The 27,790-nt window shown below is 37.2% G+C and overlaps 1 protein-coding gene across 2 annotated transcripts; it reads left to right on the top strand.

The window, feature by feature from the left end:
• The first annotated feature begins 129 nt into the window (after window positions 1–129).
• LOC131960542 (basic helix-loop-helix ARNT-like protein 2) lies at window positions 130–27,790 on the top strand. Of its 2 annotated transcripts, none has more exons than XM_059325784.1 (18): window positions 130–410; window positions 516–952; window positions 11,399–11,507; window positions 11,615–11,653; window positions 11,739–11,780; window positions 11,949–12,106; window positions 12,189–12,271; window positions 12,366–12,458; window positions 14,857–14,971; window positions 15,095–15,244; window positions 18,985–19,219; window positions 20,936–21,042; window positions 21,257–21,407; window positions 21,575–21,627; window positions 21,730–21,841; window positions 21,944–22,034; window positions 24,102–24,195; window positions 24,930–27,790. In XM_059325784.1, exons 2-18 carry the CDS (start codon window positions 781–783, stop codon window positions 25,085–25,087), a joined length of 1,962 nt encoding a protein of 653 aa, XP_059181767.1. In that variant the 5' UTR covers window positions 130–410; window positions 516–780; the 3' UTR covers window positions 25,088–27,790. The 2 variants fall into 2 exon arrangements, with proteins under 2 accessions (XP_059181767.1, XP_059181766.1); XM_059325783.1 differs by having other exon boundaries at window positions 21,572–21,627.

Below are 27,790 nucleotides of genomic sequence, written 5' to 3'. Positions count from 1 at the left end.
ATACCTTTTAATTGTGCCGATCAGATCCTGTGGAATAAGAACAGAGTGAGACCTCTTCCTGTCGCCGCTGTGAATGGGGGAAGTAGCAAAGTCAGATCGGTGACGTGAGCACGGCACTTTTTCAGGACATCAAAATGTGCGTATCATCACAGGAATCAATCTCTCCCCGGCCCGCTCAGGGCTGGGCTCGCCCTGTTTCAAATAAATTGCACCATTGTTTTTTAGCAACGCCGTCACAATCATGCAATCCTGACAATCCTGTTTAAAGATGAGGCAATAGTTTAATACGAGTCATGATTTACGATCTCTGCGATGTTTAATGCTAATCAGCGGGCTAGCCTTGGACATTGTGTACACTGCAGCAGCGAAGCAGGACACTTCTTTGTTTACGTGTCTTTTTACGCACTTTTGTGAGTTTTCATTTGACGTCATGAGTACAAACAAATGATCAATCAACTATACTGTGTCTCAGCATGCATAAACTCATTTTTACTTGTTTCTCTTTTATTTCCAAGTTAAATTGATGCGGATTCATGAGTGAAGCGATCTGAAATGAATGGAGTCCAGCTGTCCTAGTAAAACGTTTACCCTGTCAGGAAAACACGGCATGAATGGAGCAAAAAGCGATGGAGGAGGAGGAGACAAGTGAAGTGTGAGCGACGTTTCCTAGAAGACTTGGTGTTGGTGTTCTCACACAGCCCTCGCTCACGTTTCTCCCTCCGCCCCCCAACCCTTTGTAAAAAAAAAAAAAAATACGGGAGGAGGAGAGAGGAGAGAAAAATGAAGTCAATTATACAACAGCCCGGGCTCCCTTCAGCTCCCTCCTCTCCTCTGTTACTACTACAGCTGGTGGCTCCACATGCGGCGCTCCGCGGCCGGGAACACCGGCTCCAGTCTGTAGGCATGTCGGCCGGCGGCTCGGACGGGACGGCGCCCAGGCCAGCAGCAGCAGGTAGGAGCTCCGGGACGGGACGACACTTATTGTTGTGGGTAGTTCAGCTCGGTACTTTAGCTGCCGGGGACCGTTTGTGTTACTTTTTATTGTTTCCCATCCTTTGGAGGAAAATAAAAAATCAAAGCGGTACTAATACTACTTCCAGAAACTTCTGTCTGAACATCTTTAGTGCCGGAATTTAATCGTCGGCAGCGACTTATGTTGCAAGGAGTAATATTTACTGCCATGTTTTTGTAAATAAAACTTTATGGAGGCGTTAACAGGAGGTGACAACAGTTACCAACCCGTTGGCCGGGCGGAAGAAGTGCCCTACCCGCTAAAATAACGCGTTACTATGTGCAGCACCGGTGACCGGGGCAACCATTGGTGCTCACTAACCTACTGCACCCAAAATACCGACTGGCAACCGGGGAACGGCCGTGCCGCGCGCCGTGGATGCCCATTCATTATTCCGTACTACGTGCTCGTCCCCGGCTAGACGGGGAGCGCGGAGGAGGAGGGGGGCTTTGTTCAGCTCGGGAGGGAATTCTGAACAAAACCGCACGTACTCACACGTACCACATGGCTGTAACCATGGCGACAGTTTTTGAAAATAAATCTTTTTATTTTTATTTTAAACAATTTAGTACTTTTAACATTAGTACCGTGTTTCCATAACCTACCGAAGTGTTTTTATTTGTATAACCTTCAGCAAACCGTCCTCTGGGAGCTTAGTTTGTCACGTGGTTCCATGAGGTTTTGGCCGAGAAAGAATTTCTCGTGCGGCTTCTTCAAATGTGGGTCAGTAGATCAGTGGAGCAGCGCTCCCTGCACCGGGCAGCAGAGGGAGGCAGCCGCTCCCTGCAGCTCCGGAGCTCCACCGACAAGCTGTAAAAAAGTTTTTAATGCCGATGTCACACCGTGAGTTAGAAAAAACAAAAATTAAACAAATCGCCATTAAATAGAAAGTGACTTCACACATCATTTAGTAGGCTGTCATATTTAACACACAAAGATCATGTACGAAATTAATACAATAGGATGTTAACTATGCGGTGTCATAATGTTAGGCCTATAAAACAATTCTGCAGTTCCAGCGAAATCCTGATTGATTGATTGAGCAAAGTTTTAAAAAAATAGATTTTGTTGATTTTTATCAAAACAAAAACATAAACAACATATACGTGCTCTCTATATTCACAGAGATATCGCAACAGATAGGGAAAATAAACCACAACCCTAACCAAAATGACTGAAGTACCTCACGACTGATCTCATTCCAAAAAATAAATAAATAAATAAAGTAAGACAGGCAGCAATAAAAGAAAAGGGAGAAGAAAATGGGTCTAAGTCACAGTCACCCCCAGCTGTCGTAAAATTAGAAATTATACAATATTATACGATTGATCCAAGTTTATTTCTAACATGTAGCCTACAAAGAAAAAGCAAAATGCTCCTACTGAACCATCTTTAAATATTTAATTAATTATAACCGCTAAAATATCGGACAGACCAATATAATGTACAAACGCATTATTGTCGCTATGAATTAATTAGCTTTAGTCCACACAACAACACTATATTCTATTTTTTGTGAATTTCATATGAGGTATATTCTCTATTACTAAGGTTTTCTAGGAGAATAGCAGTCCATACAAACTCTATAGTCTAATAAAGGTATTTCACAATTAGGTGAAAACTTAATTAAGTTAAAGCAGAAATTCTAAAGGAGAAATAATATATTAATAGTACAAGTACTACATTGAAATGTAAGCTTTTAAAAATGTTTTTTTCCTTTCCATTTTCCTTTCCAAATGTTTGTAGGACAAATGTCTATGTTGTAACTGATATACCTCATTAAAATGCTGTTGTTTGTTAAAACTTAAACATTGCATCCTGTTTATGGAATGTTTTGCAAATCCTGCAAATAAACTATAAACACAAAACATCTGCACTTTATTTGATCCAAGGCACGCCATGGAGAGTTGCTTGTTTAGTTAAATGTAGTCTCGTTCCTTCCATTGTTCCTTTGTCTTTCACACGGCACAGATTTTTCACAGTTGAAAAATGTCTTAATAATGGTAATAAAGTTTTTTAAATTAATATACACATGTGTTTGTATAGAAAAATAAAAATTTAATCACAATAATAATAGAGGGAAAAATCCTTCGTCCACAGTCCAGCAAAAAAAAAAAATGCTTGACACAAAGATAATAAAAATAATTATAAATTGTATTTATTTATTTATAAATTATAATAAATTAATTATTTGATATGCAGGCCATAGTTCATAAGGACCAATCTCATTGAAACCGCTTTTTGATTAGCCTTCAATATTGCAACTAAAAGTGGCCAATTTTGAAAATTTCTACATTTGACATAAATGAAATATTTAAATGGCACATTTGAAATATAATTCTTGAAATAAATAAACTAGAATTCATACTGACAAAGTGATTTACTACTGTGTAACATGGTCCCAAAAATGCCTGCCTGACTGCATGTTTCCAAGTATAGGAGTTAAAACCTCTGCTGTTATTGCTTATAACTCTAATGTCCATATTCCTGTTTACTGTATGCGTACTGTATATGCAGCTCTCTGTGTGAAGGTCGTTCAAACTAGCATGTGCTTTGTAAGATGAAGGGAGTTGCAGGAATTGTAGGTCAGTCAACCAGGAATAACCTAGAACATCCTGTACAGTAACTGTAGGATTTATGGCTTGCCTGCTTTTTCTGCATCTAGTCAAAACCACAACAGTGGTGGTTATGATCCGACAAGCAGGCGGTGACACTGAGCTCTGGCAGAATGTGACTCTATACAGGCGGATAAGATCACACAGTGAAAAAAAAAAGAAAAACATACTGACCTCAAACTGCACTGTAAAAAATGTCTGTACATTTTAGAGTGTAAAACTGCTAAACCATGACAGTTAAACACAGTAAAATTATAAACAATGAAACACTGTACATTTTTATATCATCCAAAACAGTATTTTCTACATTTTTTTTTATTTTTTTAGAATACATTACTCCACTGTAAAATGCTCTGGCACCATGTGTGTAGCAAAAATATTCTGTAATATATATATACAAGCCATCATTTCTGCATTTATCTTTTGTAAAAAATACTTTTTCTCACTGTTAAATGTACTAAACACCATATCTCTAACAAAAATATACTGTCATATTTGATGGTAAAATCTTTAATTTATGCGTTTTCATTTATAAAGTATTTTCTCGTCAATTATATGGCAAAACAGCATTTCTTTTGATGGAAAAACTTTTTATTTATACAGTCAATTTTTTTTATAAAATGTCAATCTTAAACGTGAAATCAACAGTGTCAATATCCTTTTACCATAATATAAAAAAAGTTCTACTGTAAAGTTCTGGCAACCATAGCTGCCGTTTTTTACTGTAAAAACAACATTTTTGTTCTTTTTTTACAGTGTGAGCAGAGAAGACAGAAATATTTACCCTGATCTTATTCTACATGGCGCAGTGGTTGTACTTTTGTAGTCATTTGAAGTTATTACAAAGACTTCTAAAATGCGACATTGTGTAGAAAATATAATAAAAATATACTGAGGTCACGGTTCTGTAGTTTGAAGTCTATGTGATGTTGCATTGTGAAAGCATATGCAAATGAAGGTGCAGTGCCGAGCAAACAAACCTCTTTATATCCTCAGGTACACATTAGTGGTCTGAACATGGAGCACTAATGGACTGATGGAACTGCAGAGGTTCGTAATCCTGCTGCTGCTGCTGCTGGATATTTAAACTGGCCTTGAAACAGCCAGCTTGAATATATAAAAAAAGGAAGTGCTTTCATATGTCTGAGTGGGAAGCTTTTGTAAAGTATCTGAACACAGACTGTCCATCCTTTGAGAAAACACAGAGCACAGGCTGGATGTCTGAGGCAGAGGTGAACCCATTGTATGTATGCTGCGTATTTGTAGTTGATAAGATGATAATACTTTAGCACATCAACTGTTTGTCGGGCTAGCCGATATGGTTTTATCTTGACAAAAGCATTGATGTAATGAGTGGCATCCTGTTGTAGAAAATACACACAGTCCCCACAGCCCCTATCTCAGTGTGAGAGGAACGGAGGACAGTTGAATGTATAGAATGTACAGACCAACCAGCTCTGGAGAAGAAAAAAAATTAGTAATCATAATAATAGTAATAATAATAGAGGGAAAAATCCACAGTCCAGCAAAAACATTATTGACACAAAGATAATAAAATAAGTATAAACTGTACTTATTTTATTGCAACCTCATTGTAACCACCCTTTGATTACAATATTGCAACTAAAGCCTTTTTTAAAAGTGCACTGTAAAATAACGGTAAAACACTGGCAGAAGGGACCGTATTTTACTGTTATTTTACAGTCCATATACTGCAATTTATTTTAACAGCATATTACTGTATTTTTGATTACAGTACATGACCGTAGGATAACTGGGTTAGGGTAATTTTACAGGTAGATTTACCATGATTTAATTAACAGCGTAACTACAGTTATCTACTGGTATTGTTAACTGACTGATTCCACTGTTAATTTACATGCAAGGGATGAATATTTAACAGTATGTTACAATTATTATAAAATACAGTAGGATACTGTTGTAAATCCACCGTAAATAAACAGCTATTCATTACAGTGTGGCCAATTTTGAGAATTTCTACATTTGAAATTAATGAAATATTTAAGTGGCACATTTGAAATACAATTCTGAATAAAAAATAGAATTCAACTTATCTTACGCATAAAGATGTGAAGAAAGTAGCTAATTTTTAATGTTCAAAGGGTGAATATTACCGACCTAGTGTCACTAATATGATCTTGAATTATTTAGATAAGTATTTTTCATAAATAAAATGCTCTTTAACTAACTATCTAAAGACAAAAGAATGTATGTTTTTCCTTTAAACATAGCCGTACTTGCTTTGCTTTTGTGGGATTTTTAAGCAAGACATTTTGAGCGTGAGCAAAGAAAGTAAATGAGCATAAAATGCCCTGTATGTTAGTATAATATTATTGTTTAACATCCTAAAACTGTAATAAAAGCCAGGTGGAGGTTGGCAGATTGTTTGGTTTTTTTCTTCTTTCCACTGTCATTTTACTACCCTTTTTTTTTGTTGCTCTGGAACAGTGCGTACAGACTTTTCCTCTCCATATGTCATGAATTTTAATAAAATCAGGTCATCTATAGTGTACTTTCCACTACCAAATACCTTTAAGTTAATCAAGTGGGAATAAATGTACCCTCACAGAAAATGTACAGAAGTGCATGTAGGTCATATCGTGCGGTTCTGTTGTGCGATTGGTCGTTGTGAGTTTGTTACACTCCTGTGCGTCTCCACTGTGGGTGGCGGTCTACATTTCGGGTGTTTGGGTAATATGGTCTGTCATCTGCTGCCCTGCAGGCTTGGCTTCTCATCAGCACTCTTGTCACGATGTGCGAGCAGTACCACGCACAAAGCAGGCACTGTCGCTTCCTAGACGGCACGTTTAGCCTGTCAGCTGGCAGGGATCACACAGGTACTGGGGGGGAAATGTTCTCAACTAATAAGGAAACAGGAAAGAAAGTGTGACGTCAGAGGTGGTGCATTGTGCAGCATCAGTGGTGAAGAGGTGTGGTGGGTGGAAGGGAGAGCTGGCATGCGGTCGCTCCTACATTCCACTTTTGCGTCAGTGATGACCCACTAAAATCTGCAGGGAATAAAGATAAATATCATTAAGGCTCTCCACTGCTGGTCACGTGTTGGAATGAGCTTGTGGTTGTTTGTGAGCTTTGACTTTGGAAATGTCACTGTGACCTCCCACACACTGTAAAAAATAATTCTGTAGGCATTTCATTTTACTTAATATATTTGATAAAATGTATGAAATATAAATGCGTCCTTGATTTTGAGGCAGTTGTTATTAACACAACTTGTAATGTAGTTAGTTTTAATTAATAATATTGCGTGCAATCTGTTGCCTCAATTTTGATGAGTAGCTTTTGTTTATCTTATTCTGTAGTCATTTCATTTTACTTAATATATTTGATAAAATGTATTAAATATAAATGCGTACCTTGATTTTGAGGCAGTTGTTTAAGTAACTTTAATATAAAAATGTTTGAGATAGAATCTATTTATTCTGATCACATTAAATATAATCTTTATGTGTATGTAATTCTAAATCAAGAGAGTTTTGAATGAATCCAACACAATAGAATTAGTCCGTTTTTAATTGACAGGCACTTCCTGTGAAGTTGTTATTAACACAACTTGTAATGTAGTTAGCTTTAATTAATAATATTGCGTGCAATCTGAATTCAATCTGAATTCAATAGCTACTCAATTTTATTGAGTAGCTATTGTTTATATGCTTCCCTCACTGGTTTTAACCCATAAGAACCCAGGGTGACACCTCTGTAACAAACACTTGAAATCTTCTAGAATCTCCCATATTCAGCTTTATGCTTCACCTTAACTCATTAAGTCCCTAAGCGACACATACTCAACACCCTGGTGTGGTGGTCATGTGACTTTGACAAGAAGTGACTTTTCCAAAATGTGGCTGTGACTGGAAACAGAAATGTGAAAATTTTCAAAAAGCTTATTTTTTGTAGCTAGGCTAAGTTTAAACCTATTTAACAATTCTAATCCATTAATAGGGTGACCTGTATTGCATTTAACTTGTTCTGACCAAATTTCTTGAACAAATGAAAGTCAAAATTTTGATAAATGTTATGGAGATGCAAAAAAAAAGGCAAATTTGTGTCTCTGTAAGCAGAAAATGTGTCTGTTTTTTTTCTATTTTAAAATAAGAAATATCATAAACATAAATACCTATACGCCCATTGTCACGTATATATGTCACATCACAGATCTTTGACATTTAGGGGTAGTATTTTTTTTAAAACATCAGAAAAGTGTTCTATGTGGTCCACTTATAGAACACGTCCTTTAAGGATAACTGGGTCTGGGTTATTCATAAGTGTTATTCATAAAACACTGCAAAAGTTGAGGAAAAAGATTAGAAAACTAGTCAAAAAAATATGGGTTAATTCTGAAAACTCACCCATTATCATCAATTACTTTTCCTCCTAAAGTGACAAAAGCAGGAGAATATGGGTCAGTCATTTTCAGCAGTCACGTTGAAAAGCTTTCTAAAGTTTTATTTACACTTTTTCCCCCCCGAAATAAAGGTCATGATTTAAAGTATGGTCCTGAGAGGGAAGTAGGTCACTGTTACAGCATTATTTAACCGTTAGGTAAGATGATAGCCCAACCTCATTCACACTCACGTGCCTTGTAAACCGACAAACTGGGAGCAAAGCTGGAGGTTTGGCGCCGTTCAATGGCAACCTTCAGCCAGTGCATGGAGAGAGGAACAGATGACGACAGAGCAGGACTGGGCCAAGGCTTTTAAATCTGTGTGCGTGTGTGTGTGTGTGTGTGTGTGTGTGTGTGTGTGGGGAGGGGGAGTTGGCGAGAGACGAGAGGAGGAGAAGAATTCTGGCAGCGCTGCTCTCAGATTTGCTGGCAGCCTTGATCAGCTTTTAACACTTTTTCCACAGTATGATGCACATTCCTGAGTGAGATATGAGCACTTTAAAAAATGATTTCCGCCCACCTTCTGCAAACACGTTTATGACTCATTCTCATTGTTTGCTCACAATAAAAGTCAGGATTTTGACAAATATGGTATTAAACACTGAGCAATTATTTTCTTTTTCACAAAAACAGGAACATAACAAACACATTAGTTATGATTGGCAAATAGGTGACTGCTTTGTAGGACTATCATGGAAACAGTAAAGGTTATTATAATTAATTGGTAATTAATGCTGATGTTGATTGTTGATTGTTAATAGTAAAATGTGCATAATATAAACAAATTTAAAAGTCTAGAAAAAGTAAAGAACAAAAAAAAGCCATAACAATTTTGATCTCATAAGAAAGTAAGTCCTTAATTGTGAAATTTAACCTTGACAGAATACTTTTATTTTGAAATTTGAATAAAACTAACAAATTTGAATTTGATTACAAATTATTTCTCTGAATTTATGTGGGTTAAATTTGGGGTGTTTCAATTTATCAGTATTGAAGATAACTGTGTTATTAAAAAAAATTATGATTTCATGTTGATAATAAATATATTTTTATATTAATAAATATAATATCATCCCTACCTCCCTACACTTGTAGTTTTATTGTAAATTTCTTTCTCGAGTGAAAATTTTATATTTTGACAGTCCTAGCTTTAATTCCCCTATTTTAAATGTCATTTTATGTTGTGCTATTTAAAAGGAATTAATTGTTATTTTATGTATTTTTCTTTAGGATTTACAGATTTATTTGGAGGGAATAAGTGCAATTTATTTATTTATTTTGAAAATGCAGGTCTTAACTATATTAAAAAAGCCATTTAATTAAAGCTAATTGACATAAATAATGTAGGACTCAAATTTCAGTTGCATAAATTAAGTGGTATTTTACAATATGTTTACATCATGATTACGGCCTTCATTGAAGATTAAATTTCCCTATTTCAATTTCCTTTTAATTTGTTTTATTTAAAAATAAATGATATATTTAAAGTATATTTTTAAGGATTTACAAATGTATACGGAGGGAATAAATACTATTTATTTATTTATTTTGAAATGCAGGTGTTCAACATAAAAAAACCCCTCCATTTAATCAAAGCTAATTGATATAAATTAATATAAAACTCAAATTTCAGTTGCATAAATAAAGGTGGTATTTTACAATGTTAACATGATTATGGCCTTCATTATCTTCCATAGACTTTAGATTTGTTGTTTTTGGCACTATGTGAAACAGTCCAACAGAACAGTTTTTATTTGTTGAAGCAGCAATGACAAATGACCTTTATATTGGCAATAAATACATCAAACCGGCTGAAACAATTCCATGATTACTTACAAGTATTAAAAAAACAAAAGACAAAGTGGGTGCAACAGTTGCCAGTGATTGCCCAATTTATCTTACACAGGCTGCAGGTGCGTTCACTTTGTTTTCCACTCTGTATCCAGGTGTGGCTGATTTGTATATTTTTTCCATTTCCTCATTCACTGCTGCTGTTGTAAGGCTGGGCAATTAATTAGTTACATTAACCCTATAAAGCTGAATGTATCATATTTGATACAAGAGTCTTTGAGACTTCTACATTGTAAATAATCACTGTGAAATCTACAGTTATTTGCTGTATTATTCACAGTTCATCACTGTGTTTGATTATTTCAGTATAGTGCTGTATAATTTACACAAAAAATTGGTCCTTGTGACACAGTGGTTGAAACATTACTGTAGAATACACAGTAGATAGTGTAGTACTATGGAGGGTAAAGTAGACTACTGTATTTTTCCTTTGTATATCATAATTTTGATCAGAATCAGTCCTATACATATACAAAACACAGTATGGAAATCAATTGTAAAACAGTAAATGTATTAATATTATTTTATTTAGTGTATAGAGTAATTACTTGCAATTACTAGTTATTTCAATAAAAAATAATGATGACATTTTCTCATTCAGGTAAACTATGTAAAAGATTAACTGACATAATCAGGTATATTTTGAGTAAAATTGAGATATCTCTCGAACATTTAAAAGAAATACATAAATTGTTTTTTTGGTGTGTATTTTTAGATGGCAAAAAAATTAGCAACTTCATATCAGCAGCTATATGATGTTGTGTTATATGGAAAAATATATTTTGTATGTTTGAGGAAAATGTTAAAAAGGAAAGTCAAGTTATCTCATCACCGCGGAAACAAAAACTCATCAGCTGCTAGTTCAACACAGCTAGAGTTTCCCTCCATTTGCAGTCATTATGCTAAGCTAGGCTAGCAGTTTCCCTCCGTTTGCAGTCATTATGCTAAGCTAAGATGGTATAGCAGTCTTGATGCTAAGATAAGCCAGCTGTTAGCAGTGTTTATGCTAAGCTAAGCTTGGTTAAAAAATATTAGGTTTTGTATGTTTTTGTTGGTTCAAGAAAAACAAACTGCGAGCAACAAATTTCACAAAAAGACCTGATGTATCAAATATGATACACATAACAATTCATATATGCAAATTGATATTTATTTATTTTCTTTAAATTTGTCAGCAGGTTAAAAAAACACTCCAGTTTGAAAAAAAAATTGAATTTTCTGGCAATTATTTCATGGTTCAGGCTTTGTAGGGATAAAAAAGTAGAACTAAAAAAAGGAGGCCAATTCTAGCGTCTAATCAGCTTCACTCTCCTTGATTAATTATTTTTCTTCAAACAATGAACCCAACAAACCCTTCCACAGAGCAAATCCTATTCATTCATTCATGGTGAATTATTTATAGGGCGTCTAACAAGCCGGGGCGACACAGCTCTCAAGGTTGATGTTTCCTTTGCGGTCTCTCACATCACTTCATTGTTTGTTTTCATGTATCAAAAGTCAGTGCAGAGGAGGAAGGCCCGAGTAATGCCAGCTCCTCGCTGCCAGCTGTCGAGCTGCCAAGGAAACGAAAGGGAGATGCGGAGGAGAGGTCGGGCTCCAGCACACAGTAAGAGGAGTGCCCTGTTGATATATGATAACACACCAGTTGTACAATGCACACGTTATTTTTATTATATCTCAAATGACTCACAATATGAGCATTCTATCTGACAGGCAAATCACAGACTTTCAGATGGATGATGAACTCAGCAGGTACACTGACCCCTCCGCTTTGTTCACACACGTTTTATAAGAGAATACTGCCAAAGAATTTGATTTTTGATCCCTATATTTGCAGATCTGAAGGAGAGGATCAGCAAGTTAAAATGAAATGCTTCAGGTAACTCTATTTTTACAAATGATCGTGCCATCTGTGTCTTGAATGCCCAGCTATTTTAAACCATAATGACTTTCATAATTTAAAAATAATTGCACTTTGAACTCTAATTATTTCCCCCCAAAATAGATACAATAGCTATAAATGTCTGATGTGTGCCTGTGTCTGCAGGGAGCCTCACCGACAGATCGAGAAGAGGCGAAGGGATAAAATGAACAACCTTATTGACGAGCTGGCCTCCATGATCCCTGCCTGTCAGCCTATGGTTCGAAAACTTGACAAACTCACTGTGCTGCGAAAGGCTGTGCAACACCTGAAAACCCTCAAAGGTAATCCTGAACCCAGCTGCTGTTTTAAACTGTCAGCAGGGTCTATTCTGTTACATCTAAAAACTTGTCTCCTGTGTTTTAGTTGGGACAAGCAGCGCCTTTACAGACACCACCTACAAGCCTTCAATCTTGCCACACGATGACCTCAGACTCCTCCTGCTTAGGGTATTTGCTCATATAAACCCCACTAGTCCCATTTCATTATAACATCCAACTATCTGTGTATTAATATATCTGGGTTTTTTTACCTTTCTACTAGGCTGCAGACGGTTTCCTGTTAGTTGTAAGTTGTGACCGGGCTAAAATCCTGTTCATCTCCGAGTCTGTCTCCAAGATCCTCAACTTTAGCAGGGTGTGTTTCACTTCTACATCACATGCTCATTTTGCTGTAATCATCAGCTATAAATATTAAAAAATCCAGTTGTAGGCACATCCTGCTGGTTCAGCTGGCTAGTTGTGCAACATTTAACTTAAGTATAATTGTACCTTTCTCTTTTCTTTTCTTTTAATTTCTTTTAATACATGTAGCTGTATACAATGGAGCTAAAGCAACTTCAATGAATAACGCTAAGTTTCAGTATAAAAATTTAAAATAAGTAATATATTGCTTTATACTTTTTATGTTATAAAAGGCTTTATGCTTGACTTATTTTGCTGAATTTATGTTTCACAACTAATTTCATTTTTCTGCTCCATTTTTTGGCAGAGATTAAATATGTTTCTATTCCCTATGTGCTCCACGATGAGTGTAACTATGGGGTCAGCAACCCTTTTCCATGAAAAGAGCCAAGAAAACAAATGTCTATTTTCCTTAGAGACTTTTCTTTTATAGCTAGATTTGGCAAAATTCATCGGTTAGGGCGAACAGCCAGATGGACATAGGCTGCAAATTTTAGTTGACTACATTTTATTCTATCTATAGGGTAAATTTAGCTAATTTTATAATTGGAGAATGTAAGAATCACTACAACAATGTAAAAGGAGAATTAAATTGTACACAAATGTTAGCAGCTGAAGTTATCTTTTTAACTTCATATTTGTCTTCAAAAGCCCAATAGAAAACACATCAATGTGTAAATAAAATGTATTTTTTAAAGATGTGTGATTAAATTTTTCTTGTCCCATAATATGGAACAGACCAATAACTTTTAAGTTGCGATACCTAGCTAACTTTGGTAGCATTAGCTTGCAAGCTAAAATGCTTTAGCTACTGTTACAAGAGTTAATATTTCGCAAACTTTCTTCACCATGAACAAAGTTAGCTGCAGCTGGGTCGCTAGCTGCCTGCTTCTCAGCGTTTTTAGCTACCAGTGTTTACACATAAGCTAGCTGTGTTCCCCGGGTCCTATGTTCCCCTCTTTGTATGAGACTGGGGAACATGGGACTCTTTTCCCCGCTTTTCCCAAAAAGGGTCCTATGTTCCCTGGTCTGTTACTTTTTCCACCATTACTGCCAATTTCCATGGCAAATAACCCTGTGTAGGCCTATGGGCTGTTTGACATGCATATGCAAATAAGCCTTGAGGAGGAAAGATTAGGTCAGCGGTGCAAACCTGCAGGTCTCAACCTAACCCTAACCCTAACATCACAGTGGGGAGCATAGGACCCTTTTTCAGAAAAAGGGCCCTGTGCTCCCCGGTGTATTGCTACAGGGGAACATAGGACCCTTTTTGGGAAAAATGGGGAACATAAGACCTTTTTTCTAAAAAAAGGGTCCGATGTTCCCCGAGTGGGGAACATAGGTCCCGGGGAACATAGGGATGACCTCCTGTACACTGCCCTCCCAGCTTCAAATGGCAGACAAAGTTAATGTTAGCTGACAAGCTGGTTAACATAGCGAACATTAAACGTTGGCCAAACTGTTTAGTTGCAGGCTAAAGTTTGAATTGACTTTCAATAAAATAATTGATGTTGAAGTAAAAAAACGTTTTGTTTTTTTTTGTTTTTAAATTTATTTATTTATATTTTTACCTTTTTTAAGCAAATTGTGGTAAAAAGAAAAGTGTACTGCATTTTGTCAGTGTGAGGCCCCATAAAGTCTCCACTTCATCTGCTCTCAGCATGTGCAACAGGCCGTGCTGGTGCCACATAATCCTTCTGTGGCTGAAGAAACAGATACGACTTAGTCTGCAACACAAAATGATGTGTCTGCAGATTTAACGAGCAAACAAAACCTCATAAAACATTTTATTGAAGCCATAATGAAGGCTTGATGTAAGTAAAAATTGAGTAAACAATCAAGGCTAATCTTGTTTTTACATTTTTCTCAGGGCTAGCAATCTCTGAGCTTTTTAAAAGTCAGTTTATAGGACTTGGCAGCCACAATGACAATCACACCTGTTCTACATTCTTGACCATATTTTCCAGCTTTGAGACGGACTGTAGGCAAGCAGAGAGGAGATTAGGAGGGATGCAACAGAAAAGCTTCCAAAGTAATCTGATACCATATCGGCAGGGCAGCATGTGTTATTTGGGGGCTTACCAGTAAGCTAAGGACTGGATACATGCTGTCACACGTCTCTCACAGTCCAGATACATTATCTATGTGTAGAGCTGACAAACAGTAGGTTATCTTGATATCCATCTGTGTAAGTTTTGATCAAATGGGCTGCATGATAATCGGGCTGGAGTAGTAGAAGAGCAGGAAAGAATACACGAAAAACAGAATAATTAAGCAACTGGTAGCAGATTGTGAACAATGACTATTAAATAAAACAGTAATAAATGGATTTGTGTCTTCTGGGTTCACAGTTGGAACTGACTGGCCAGAGCTTGTTTGATTTCATTCATCCCAAAGACATCAACAAGGTGAAAGAACAGCTGTCGTCTTCGGAGTACCCTCGCCAATGCCTCATTGACGCTGCGAGTAAGTCTGAGAAACATCTGAAACTGTCAATGTGTAAGAAAAGAAGACAACATTGTGGTTATTTGAAATGAAAATAAAGCAAGCTGACAGTTGATGCTACAAATGCTGTCTTTCTGTCTGCAGCAGGGGTCCAGGTCCAGGTGGATGGCCCCGCCAGGTCCTCCCACTTGTCCTCTGGAGCCCGGAGATCCTTCTTCTGCCGGATGAAGCACAGTCGGGTGGCGGGGAAACAAGAGGACAGACACTCCCTGCCCAGTACTTCCAAAAAGAAAGGTGTGTTCAGACCAGAGTCCAGGCTATAAGGTCCAACACCTCCTCAACTGCTGTCCCTACCTGTTTTATGATGTCTCCATGACATCATCATAGGGGAAATGTTGTTTTTAGCTCCAAGTCACCTCAGTCAGAAACAATAATGTACAGTCATGGAAAAAATGATCAGGCCACCCTTTTTTTTCTTCTTTTCTTGTTCATTTAATGCCTGGTACAACTAAAGGTACATTTGTTTGGACAAATATAATGATGACAACAAAAATAGCTCATAAGTGATTAATTTAAGATCTGATATCTAGACATTTTCCATGGTTCTGTTGATAATGATTTTGGTTATGATTAAGAAAACCATGGAAAATGTCTAGATATCAGCTCTTAAATAAGAAAACTTGTGGCCTAATATTTTTTTCCATGACTGTATATGAATTGATGAATTCATTGGAGCAACACCCATAATTCTTCCTAATATTAATAATAACAATAATATAAATTGTAAAATAAAGCTTTGTTATAGATAAATATGCACTGATAGAGACAAAACCTCACTAAGTTGCTCCAAGCAGTGGCCTATTTTCAAATAATGAATAACTACTTTCGGATGATTCTTATCTTAGTGAAATAGAGGGATGGGGTGGGCTGCTGAAGGCAATGCAACAAGTCTACTGATGTTTGTAAAATTAATTCTTTGTATTAATATGTGTTGAATTTCAAAGGCTTATATTCTTGGAAAAACAGAATCATGCAGGAAATACTGTTTTTTATAGACATGTTTGGCATGAAAATAGCCCAATATCACCTATCTTTTTCTAGATCTTTTGAACCCTAGATAACTTAACTGACTGCTGATTGGGGTCAAAGCAGTCAACTCCATTTGCAGCTTTATGTGAGGTTAAATGTTACCTCAGAAATAGTTTTGAAAATACTGCTGGAGCCAGGTCTGCTATCTTTAAAGGCGTTTTGATCATAATATCATCCAGACATGAGAGGTTTCACCTACTGCAGAGCATCACAGAGTCGAGAAACACACTGACCCACTCAAATCCACAGCTCCCAGTGGATCAGAGCTATTTTGTATCATTTTATTTCTGTTACCTCGCTCTCGCTCGCCCTCTCTTGAGAGCACTTGTGAGGAGATCCAGCTGAGGTGCCTGACTGAGTTATTTATTGAAAAGACTGCAACTGTTCAGCTTCATATATACAGTCATATTGAGTCCTAGAGCTGCAGGATTAAGGATGTTTACCAAGAGATTTATAATATATTTAAATGTGTTTCTAGGCATTGAGGTCAGTTTTCAGGCAGCCAGTGGAAAACAAACAAAACCAAGTGGGAACTCTATGCCCCGTCTTGCCTGCCAAAGATATAAAGCAATGATCTGAATCTGGTGGTAGGTTGTTACCCTCCCTAGCAACCTCCCTCCACCTGTTTGCAAAAGTTAGTGTTGGAGTTTGAGAGCAAGTAGTTGAGCTTTGACCTTTATCTCTATGGCAAGATGTGACCTCAGTTTCCATGGAAAGATAAACAAAATTCTTATTTCTCTAGCTGCTTATTTATAGTAGTGATTAAATACTGATACTTGTTTTTCCCCTTAAGGTTTCCAGTATTCTGTCACTGTTAAGTTTGAGCTCAAACTGATTCTTTCTGTTGTTAGAATACACAGATTTTCCCCCCTATTTTTTTTACAATGTGGGTCAGTATTTCTCAGAGATCTCTTGTTGGAAATAATTCAGAGAAAAGATAGCACAATTTAAAAAACATGTAGCCCTGCACAGGAAGTAGGTCAGTGTTACAGCATTGTATAACAGCAAAGTAAAAAGATGGCCCAAACCCCACTTACTGTGGTGATAGAAACAGGAGCCGTTGCGCCACTCAGTGGCCAATCATAGCAACTGCTTTGCACTAGACTATATACAGTCATGGAAAAAAATTGGACCACCATTATTTTTCCATGGTTTTCTTAAAAATTATTTTGGTTATTATCAGGAAAACCATGGAAAATGTCTATATATCAGCTCTTAAATTAAACTCTTATGAGCTAGTTTTGTTGTTATTATTATATTTGTCCAAACAAGTGTACCTTTAGTTGTACCAGGCATTAAAATGAACAAGAAATTGAGGAAAACGGTGGTCTAATAATTTTTTCCATGACTGTAGGTCCCATAATAAACTCTTTTGGCTACCTTTTCTTTCTTATAATAAAACAACTTTATTTATATAGAATTAAGTCATATTTTATTCTTTTGCATAACTTTAATAAGTTATGTGGGTATTTAAAAAAAAAAAGACAAATGCAATATTTACTCCAGTTTGACTCCCATTTGCTAAAAACTACAGCATTTAGCTGTTTAGCCTGTTACTGTTCTAAGACCTTTTTGGTGGTTGTTGGCAGTGGATGTTTAGGGGGAGATAACAATAAACAATAAATGCCAAATAGAAGTGGTGAACATCTTCTGAAAGCTGTGAACCTGAAAATTAATTGATTGAGATGCAGCACTGCGTATCAAGTTGTTCTGGTCAAAAATATCTAATAAAAATGATTCAATTAATTAATTATTTATTTATTGAAGCCTATTATGGTGAATAAAGGGTCATAGCATTAGGTTATGCCTTCTAAAGTCCAGTCCATGTTCAACTGTGTCCCATAAGTTGCTGCAGTAATTTTTAGATTGATACCATTTGTTTCACACTTTTGGTGCTCAATAATGCAATTTCATTCATATCGAGAATGGATAAAGATGGTCAGAGACAACCTCCAGACTATTACATAAATATATAAAGACCTGTGGAACAACAAAGAAGAATCCATGCTGAGATTCGGGTTTAAAACCCTTTGTAATTTTTGAGATTTCTTTATTTTCAGTGACTGGATGACGAGCACTTCTGATCTACAATAGCGAGAAACCCTCTTATTGTCAATATACCTTGGAAAGCTGCACATCGTCTGAATGCTCCAAGTCTCTAGTTTATGGTTGTAAAGTTTCATGAGGCTGTGATTATCCTAGAGGTCACAGCAGCTCATTTTATACAGTGAGGTCCAGAGGGCTGCTACTGATGACTAACATCATCCCACATGAAGAAAACTGGCCTCATTGAATCCACAAGAGTCTCAGCTTTCCACTGATACCCAGTTCTTTCTTTTTAATGTTTCTTTTTTCTTGTATCATTTTGGTTAAAGCACATGGCATACATTTGTCTTGGGTATGATGTTTTTTTTTCTTCATGTTGAATTTGGTCAGTTCATTGTCAACTATAAAAAGTCTCTAATAAACTGTGTAACCAAAATACACTCAAAAATGTCCCATTAAAGTGGGTCATAAACATGCCTTCTTCCTGGTTTCCACAAGGGTTATTTGTGCTGTATCATGGAGCACTGCATTGTTTGATGAAATGCATAAAAATAATCCAATCATGGATATAGATGTATTTAAGACAACTGGCACTTAAAAGGTTAAAATTCTGAAAATGTATGCATTTGTGGTAGTTATGATCAGGACTGATGGGGATTAAAAGATTAGCTCAGTGAAAGTGAAAAAAAATATTGATATATGATTTTTTTTGTAATTAGAGTGAGTTTTTACCCTTAGTGAGGGATGCACTAAGGGTAAACAGTGTCTCGATTACACATCAGATACATATGTGTTGCCTTTTTTTAGTTCTGTATATAGCAATATGTACACATGTACAGGCAACAATTACAACCTATACACACAACTAAATAGTTGTTCATTATTTTCTGTACCCATAGACGCCTACAGATACTGTACCCTCCACTGCACTGGATACATGCGCAGCTGGCCGAGCAGCCAGCTGGATGCAGATGGAGACGTTGAGAAGGAAACCTTAAACCTGACCTGCCTGGTGACGGTGTGCCGCCCCCTCACTCACACGTCCCACCAGCCTCCCAAAGACATCAGCATCAAGCCCCCTGAGTTTGTAACACGCTGCGCCATCGACGGCAAATACATTTTCGTAGAACAAAAGTGAGTTTCCTGATTTTAACTACCTCCATCTGCACAAGTAACCATTTATCTTCCTGTTGTAAGTTCTGTTCGAAGCATACAGTTCCGCTAAGAAAGAAATGGCAGAGATGTGGTGAGGAGACCTCTGAGCACACTTTCAAACTGTTGTCAGTTTCCCTCAGTGGAGATAATCCTTTCTTTCTTTGCCATTGTTTCTCAGAAGGAGCTATGCATCTTGATGGCATCACATGAAAATCTCTTCTCAGTTTTTGGGAAGTAATTTCATACCACAAGTAGGCCTATAGTGAATCATTAATCAAATTCCTCATATGTGTGACTGCTGAATGTTACATGTGAAGGATTCTTTTGCAAAAACAGATACCTCAGCTTTGATTTAATTTAGTTTTTGGTGCAAAAATCAGTTAATTAAACTGCCGTTGGTTTTTATTCTGATATGACATCTCAAACTTTTTAAAAAAGGCTGTATGTGACATTCAGAAAAAAATTCAGCCTCAGGGAAAGCCTCCACATGGCTCGTAACAAAGCTTGATTGACACCGGTATCACCTGACATCACAACATTGAGGTGGCAGAGCCGAAAATGGTGGTGGCTAGCAGTGCTGGCCGCACTAACAGTCAGCGCTTACAACGCAACAGGGCTATTGAGGGTTACATCACACTCCTGGCTGATAACTCTGTCAGGACGACAATATCAGTGATGCTAACTGTGCTAACATTGCTAATAACACTGTAGGTCGGGATAATGTTATCGGTGTTGCTAACAATGGTAGCCATGCTAGCAGTGCTAATAGTACTAACAGTGGTAACTCACACTCACAGTGGCAACCTGACTATACCATACTTCCACCATGGGTCGGGGCAATGCTTACAGCGCTAACAGTGCTAACAAAGGGTCCTGATGGAGCTAACAGTGTTAATCGGTGTTAGCTCACGCTTACATCCTGGCAACCTGGGGTCATCCCTATGTTCCCCGGGACCTATTTTCCCCGGGTTAGAGTTAGGGTTAGCCTGTAGGCCTACATAGGCCTATTTGCCATGGAATTTGGCAGTAATGGTTGAAAAAGTAACAGACCGGGGAACATAGGACCCTTTTTGGGAAAGGCGGGGAAAAAAGGTCCTATGTTACCCAGTCTCATAAAAAGAGGGAAACATAGGACCTGGGGAACATAGACACGCTCCCGGCAACCTGGCTTCCACAACAATGGCATCCCGCTAGACGACCCCCAGTGGTGTGACCATGATCACTGCAGAAGCCAGGTCATTTTCATGGGCAACTGCCATATGAGTACCACTCTATCCCACACACCCGACCCAGGCAGTTGGCCAATTGGCCTGAGTACAAGGACGGCCAACAGTTGGAAAGGGAGGGACTCGCCAGTGGCCGTACCGGCTACCAAAACAAATAAACTCTTTATATGGGTGTCTTGACATGATTATGTACAACTATCTTCTGAATGTCCTCCACAGCACCTTCATTTTCCTAAAATCATGTATTTTTATTGTGCTCCCAAGGGAAAATCAATAAAACTGGTGTTGGTTTATTTATCTTAAGAGTGGCTTTTATCTGTTTTTGCAAATGAACTCTTGAGGCTCATGTATTCACTTTCATTTCATTTTCAACCATCACTGCTTTTCAACCGGCTAAATTCTGAGAGACGGCGAAAGAGAAAGAGAAAGCTAGAGTCACTAAACTCCCTCCGCACTCTCTCTTCCCCAGAGCCACCACAATTATTGGTTATTTGCCACAGGAAGTTCTCGGCACGTCGTGTTATGAGTACTTCCACCAGGACGACCTGCAGCACCTCGCAGAGAAACACAGGCAAGGTGATGAATCAAAGCAAACACACCTGGCAACTTTAATCCAATACTTGGTTAAATTAAGAACCTAACTGAGACAGCTACATACAAAAACAAGATATGCACATTTTAAAAATGTACCACTTGTGTTTAGAAAATGCTTCCATTTGTTGAAATTCAAGAAATTGAGGTTTTTAATGTGCCTTAGTACCACTTCTCCACTTGTCCAATTTTTATGCAGTTCTTCGAAGCAAAGAGAAGATCGAGACACATCGCTACAAGTTCAAAACAAAATACGGCTCCTATGTTTCACTCCAAAGTCAGTGGTTTAGTTTCACAAATCCATGGACCAAAGAAGTTGAATTTATCGTGTCTATAAACAGGGTTATCTCGTAAGTATTGGTTCATTTCTGTCTCAGATACATTGTTACTATCAAAGGAAGGAGGTGTCACAAACACATCCTGTCCAAAACCCTTGTTTTTGTGTTTTCATACACAGTTTGTTCATTAATACTACAGTTTATTCATGGACAGCATTAATACTCCTTTGCACCAGCAGGGGGCCTGGTCACACAAAAGATGAGGAGGCAGGCAGCTCAAAAGCACTTCAGGGTAAGAAATACAAACTCTGTGTTTACGTAGCCATTTATCTGCTTTGTCTGTGTGTTTTAAAATAGAATAAAGGTTGATTTTACTCTGTTTTTTCCCCCACAGAGGACATTAAGCAATTACCCATAATTCCTGGCCTTTCCAGTGGAGTGGGCAAAATGATTTACGCAGGCAGCATAGGGACCCAAATTGCAAATGAGCTCATCGACTCCTTCAGGTACGTCCGCAGAGAATATTTATAATAAATATGTAAGTTAAAAACAAACATATATACACATATAATACTGTCTCCTGCTGTGTTCCTACCTGTCTTGAGCAGAATTAACTCCTCTCCATCGAGCGGATCTTCCAGTCCCTTTGGCGCCGCCCAGGAGAAAGGTCCTCTGGTTTCCCCACAAACCAGCACGAGTGTGAGTGTCCCCTTGATCATTATAGCACATTTACTTTAATGACAATCATCTTTACATTATACCCCTTTTTTATTCATTGTTTCTAGAGATAAGCTATGGATTGACTTATACACTACAGGCCAAAAGTTTGGAAGCAAGATCAAATTTGTACAAAAAAGATTATAGTTTCATTGGTATACTTTGCAACAAAAAAAAACATGATTATTATATAAAAAGCCACTCATCAGAATACATTTTAACTTTAATTATCAGGTATTTGGGTTTTTATTGCTAAGACTCTGCTTTCTTCAAAGAAACCTCCTCTGGCTTTAACAACATCATGGCATATACGAGGCATTTATTCCTCAAGGTCTTTAAGGTATGTGCCAAAGAGCTAAAGTGAATAATAGAAATTGTGATTTGTTTTTTTTACTTTTGCACTGAAGTTGTGACTCTTGCAAATTTTCTCAACCCTAAAACTAAGCCCTTTTCTTTTGTTAACATTTATTCAGCAATGGTTTGGTAACATCAATGTATACCTAAAGGTCAATGGAGGAAAACGGTTCAATTCAATGAAAGTAAAGTGTGATCATACAGTAAACACATCTAAAATACATAATACATGATACATAATGGTTTTAAGAAAGCTAATATGAACAGAAAATTTAAGTTGCTTCCAAACTTTTGGGCTGTAGTGTATATATGCATATGAATTCAGAATCTGTAGGCAATAGGACTAGATTTTGGTTGCTAATATGCCGCTACCAAGCTAATGTGACGGTAACAATATAAAATTAGAGTTATTATTAGAGTTATTGAGTGTGATTATTATGGTAGCACAGATAAGAGTGCTGGGCTACCCAACAAGAAACTTACCTCATAATGCTGTAAACTAACCTAAAGCTACATTCGCAAGTTAATGCTATGTTAGCTAACATTACTTGCACCTATTTTATTTGAATGAAGTGACTTAACATAAATAAATACTACTAAAGATAATGTGACAATTTCAATACAATTTTAATTAATTAGATTTATATTCATTGGCAATGGTAATTGTTTTGATTTAGCTAGAAACCCCTAGCAGCAGAAATTACATTCTGTGTTGTAGCTGTTGTGTCTGTTCTGTTAATTTTAGTAGCATGAAGAGGTTTAATTCAAATGCACGGCGGGGGAGTTCATATGGAAATGTATTTTTACTTTTGTCATTGTATGCTAATGTTGGTGTTGTGTTTATATGCAAATTTATTCTATTCTCTGAGATTTTGTTTATTTTCAAGCAAATTAATGTTGACATTGGAGTTGTAATGATGTAGGTAATTACTGTTATCTGTAAGCAACTTTTACAGGTCATAACCAGACAATTGACTGAGTTTGCAACCTCATGTAACAATAATATAATGAATTATCACTTGTAATATAATGATTCCATTATACTTATATACTTACATACACTACAGGCCAAAAGTTTGGAAGAAACTTACATTTTCTGTTCACAGCGGCTTTCTTAAAAACCAGTATGGATTCTTTGGATTTTTGGATGTGTTTACTGCATGATCAGACTTTACCTTTAATGAACTGAACCATTTTCCTCAATTGACCTTTATGTGTACATTGATATTACCAGACCATCCCTGAATAAATGTTAAGGAAAGAAAAGAAGGGCTTAGTTTTAGGGTTGAGAAGATTTGGAAGAGTCACAACTTCAGTGCAAGAGTAAAAAACAAATCACAGTTTGCATTATTCACTTTAGCTCTTTGGCTTTCGAGAGTTACAGAAATCCCAATAAATGTCAACTGTGTTCATATCTCTGACAAACTACCACAGAAATGGCTAAAACTGAAGCAGCTGAGTAAAGAAACAGATTTACAGACAAATTGATACATTAAGGAAAGAAGGATACACAAAGTCTAAGCAATAAAAACCCAAAGGCCTGATAATTATAGTCAAAATGTGTTCCAATAAGTGACTCTTTAAATAATAATCATGGTTATTTGGTTGAAAAGTATAGCAATGAAAGTATGATCTTGAAAGGGTGAACCATGAGGCCGTGTGCTCTGTTCTAACTCATCACACGACTTGTTGCAGGCATCCAGCAGAGAGGAGGCTACAGCCGCATCACAGTCCCAGTCGGACTCGAGGACAGCAGCGGGCACTAGCAGTGCAACTTCTGAAAGTTCAGGTACTGTTAGCAGGAAAAGCACAAATCCACTCCTACCCCAAGTCATTATCAATTGTTTTCTACTTCTCTGTGAAGACAAAGAAGAGATGGGTTGCACTAACAAAACACACAGACCTAAATCCAAATGTGATGCAAATTCAATTCTGTTTTTGTATATTCATTACACAAAATGTTCCCATAAATTTGATAAAAGATATTATTGCCATCTAAGACTACAATAGAATATTCAGACATTGGAATTGGAATTAATTGAATTAGAAAGACTTGACATCCAATTTGCCAAAGATAATTACAGTACAAGGTGATGAAATTGAAAGGGTCACGGCTTATAAATATTTAGGGATCACTATTGATCAGAAGCTATCATCGGTCAAAGAAATATTTGATTTCTGCAACTTTTTTGCCTCTAATGGATTACGTTGATCTACTTTTCAGAAGAAGTTGGACTGTGTTTATCACATCATTTCCCTTGGTCTGTGTGACTGCTCCTTATAAGTCTCTACTGAGGCTCACTCAGTGTTGTTGTGATGGCTGTATTAGTATTTAATTGTTTATGATAACTGTGTTTGAATGTTGTAACTTGTCTCTTTTTATGCTGCTTTCTTGGCCAGGTCTCTCTTGGAAAAGAGTTTTTTTTTAATCTCAACGAGACTTTTACGTGGTTAAATAAAGGATAGTAATATATATGTGAAAATATAAATAAAATGTAAAAAGTCTTGTTTTCTTTGAACCAGGCGAGGCGTCCCAGCTGGACTTGGACAGCATGGTGGTGCCGGGCCTGAGCAGCTTCAGCAGCGACGAGGCAGCAATGGCAGTCATTATGAGCTTGCTGGAGACGGACGTAAACATGGGTCAAACAGGGGACTTTGAGGACTTACACTGGCCTTTCTAGAGGGCACACAGACTTTACGCTCTCACATGCTCTTGTGCCGCTTTCTTGCAGAGAACTTGGGCGTTCAGTTGTTCATTCTGAGCTGGCCTTGCACAATTGAACCCACTGGACTCGTACCAAAGGCCACAACATGTTGTACTTGAGGAAGCCCAACAGGAATAGGAATTATTGTTACTGTGATTACCTTGTAAATCCACTCGGCCAAGTGTCCCCAGAGCCTGTGGTGATTCAGTGTCTTCCACAGTGACACTTCAGCATCCTGAGAGGGGGTTAAACCCAGACTTTCCACAGCAGAACGATTTATCTGTTCGCTCTGCTTTCCCCAAATGAGTGACTAAAGCGTGGAGGAGAATCAGACTCTTGCCCTGTGCAGTGCTGCTAGAGAAACTCCTCAAAACTCTGACATTTGGGAAACCTTCGGTATCAAGAGATGACTTGCATGTTTTTCATAACATGCTCTGATTGTTCCATTTTCTTTTATTTTGTGAGATCCTCTCTAGATACATTTAAAGTCAAACTATTGTGTCCAGTAAGTACTGAAGAAGGCTACATATGATCATTGTTATATCTCTTTATTGAGAATTGTAAACTCATAGCATCGCATCCTACCCACAACCACCACTGGTTCAGTTATTCTCTGAACATAATAGCTTGCACACAGACTGTGCCATTTAACAGAAGTCTGGATGAGTGTAATCATGTCTTCATGTTCAGAAAATATTATTAGACTTTGAACCATTAGACAATTACTGTGACCCAAAGTTTGTAAACCTAAATTACAACAAACCAACATCTGATACCACCAACCACAATGTCCGATTATACCAGCTAGCTAATAACAGCTATTAGCAATGATCGCTAATGCTGTCGAAAAATACGATGGAAATATGTTTGATGCGGAAAGATTTACCTTGGGACGGTTGAATGAAATAAATACTTGAATATTAACTCTTGTTTACAGTTTTGGTCCCAGGATAAATAGCTGGCATGGAAACATTCAAATTTGTTTAAAACAAACTCACGCAAATACAACCCAAATCTGTCTGTGAATTTTGTCAGTACAAAGAAGTCACAAAAGTCAGTTTTGTGTATAACTGAGAGGTTTCTCATTCCCAGTTTGTCAAATATTGACACTTGTCACAGCACTTAGGTATGTGATACTGACTCACAAGGCATCTTGTATGACTCTAACTCTAAAATAAACCCAGCTGTGGCAAAATATTAGACGCTCAAAGTTTGCAGTATAAAGAGTGAGAAAGTCTGCGTAGGGAGAACTCAGGGGTGTTTTGATGGATCAAACAAACACCAGGCTGTGTTACCATGGAGACTGATGTTCATGTCTAAGGTGAAATCAACATCAACAGTCAACAATGTGGTATTTACGTTGACTATCTAATTTATGTACCTAACTCACTCAACTTTTTCTAAACATTACCAAATAGTTTTGTTTGAATTCACAACATTAACCATGTACCCCATGATCGTAAAACTGTGACCGTATCATAGTTTGACGCATAGGGCTTACCACTAAGTGAAAAAGTGACGCCAAGGGGTCCTGACTAAGTGCTGTATGTGATGGGTTGGGAATGAGGACGGGTTGGCATAGTAACAGGCGACAGGTTGTGATGTAATAAATCGTATTTATAATGTAGGCCTCTTAAATTTAGAGAAATGTCCTGTTTCAGTAGATGAATGTAAAATCAGACTAATATGTATAATCCACACCCATTAAGTTTAAAAAAATATAAATTTCATAGATAATTATAACTAATTTTTGAGTGGAGGAGATCCGTGTAAAGTGTCTGTTTTCATATTGAATGTGCACTAAAGGACTGAGCCCTTGTACGCCAATAACGTGTTCACATATCACATATTTACTGTACTCCAATAGTTCTGTGAAGGTGATCCACTGTACACTGAACTCCTGGGAAAATATGGAAGGTGGATGGGAGAATGTTTTCCAGTGTTAGCATGGGACAAGATGTTGCTAGGCCAGAGTTTATTACTGTTTTGTCACGTCTTATATACCCCTTGCCATTACCCTTCCTGTTGCCCCAGAATAGTATCGGAACAGCCTGGCACTGCACAGGAACCAGCCATAGTATTGCTAGGGATACAATACTGGTGCAGTTGATGTATTTCTGGGTGTGGACACCATCATGATCATCATCATTATTTATTTTCCTATGACCTAACTCCAAAATGCCAATCATGTTGGCATGGCATGCTGAATGAAAGTGAGTTCAGTACAAAAGTTAAAGACATTCTATCACAAAATAACCCCTGAATTGTACTGTAACCTGATATTAAAGTATTAGCATGTGGGGGTAGTTTTTCCTTTCAGACTGAGTGACTGGCCTTCGTACTGCACCTGTAAACTCTGGTTATATCACTGGTTCCTCTAATCTTGAAAGCATAATGTGATTATGTTGCCTTGAACATATGCTGTTTCTGACATGGTTCAATTGTAAATCAACCGTTATGTGCTCTCTCTGGCTTTGGAAGCCATGCTGTTGGACAGTTATTACTGTTGCCATCAGTGCCATCAGTAATGGACACTAAAGCATATTGAACATGCCCTGCTATCAAAAGACAAAATGTCTGATATTTGTACGTGCAAATTGTCGTTGATATGTCTGCTGTAATAAGGAATGGAAGTCTTTGAAAGTAAAACATTTTTTTTAATAAAAGCTCTGAATTCTA

The sequence above is a fragment of the Centropristis striata genome, chromosome 22, assembly GCF_030273125.1.
Source record: "Centropristis striata isolate RG_2023a ecotype Rhode Island chromosome 22, C.striata_1.0, whole genome shotgun sequence".
Lineage (NCBI taxonomy): Eukaryota > Metazoa > Chordata > Actinopteri > Perciformes > Serranidae > Centropristis > Centropristis striata.
The sequence above is the reverse complement of the archived record's forward strand: the minus strand, read 5'-3'. Positions and strand labels throughout refer to the sequence as shown.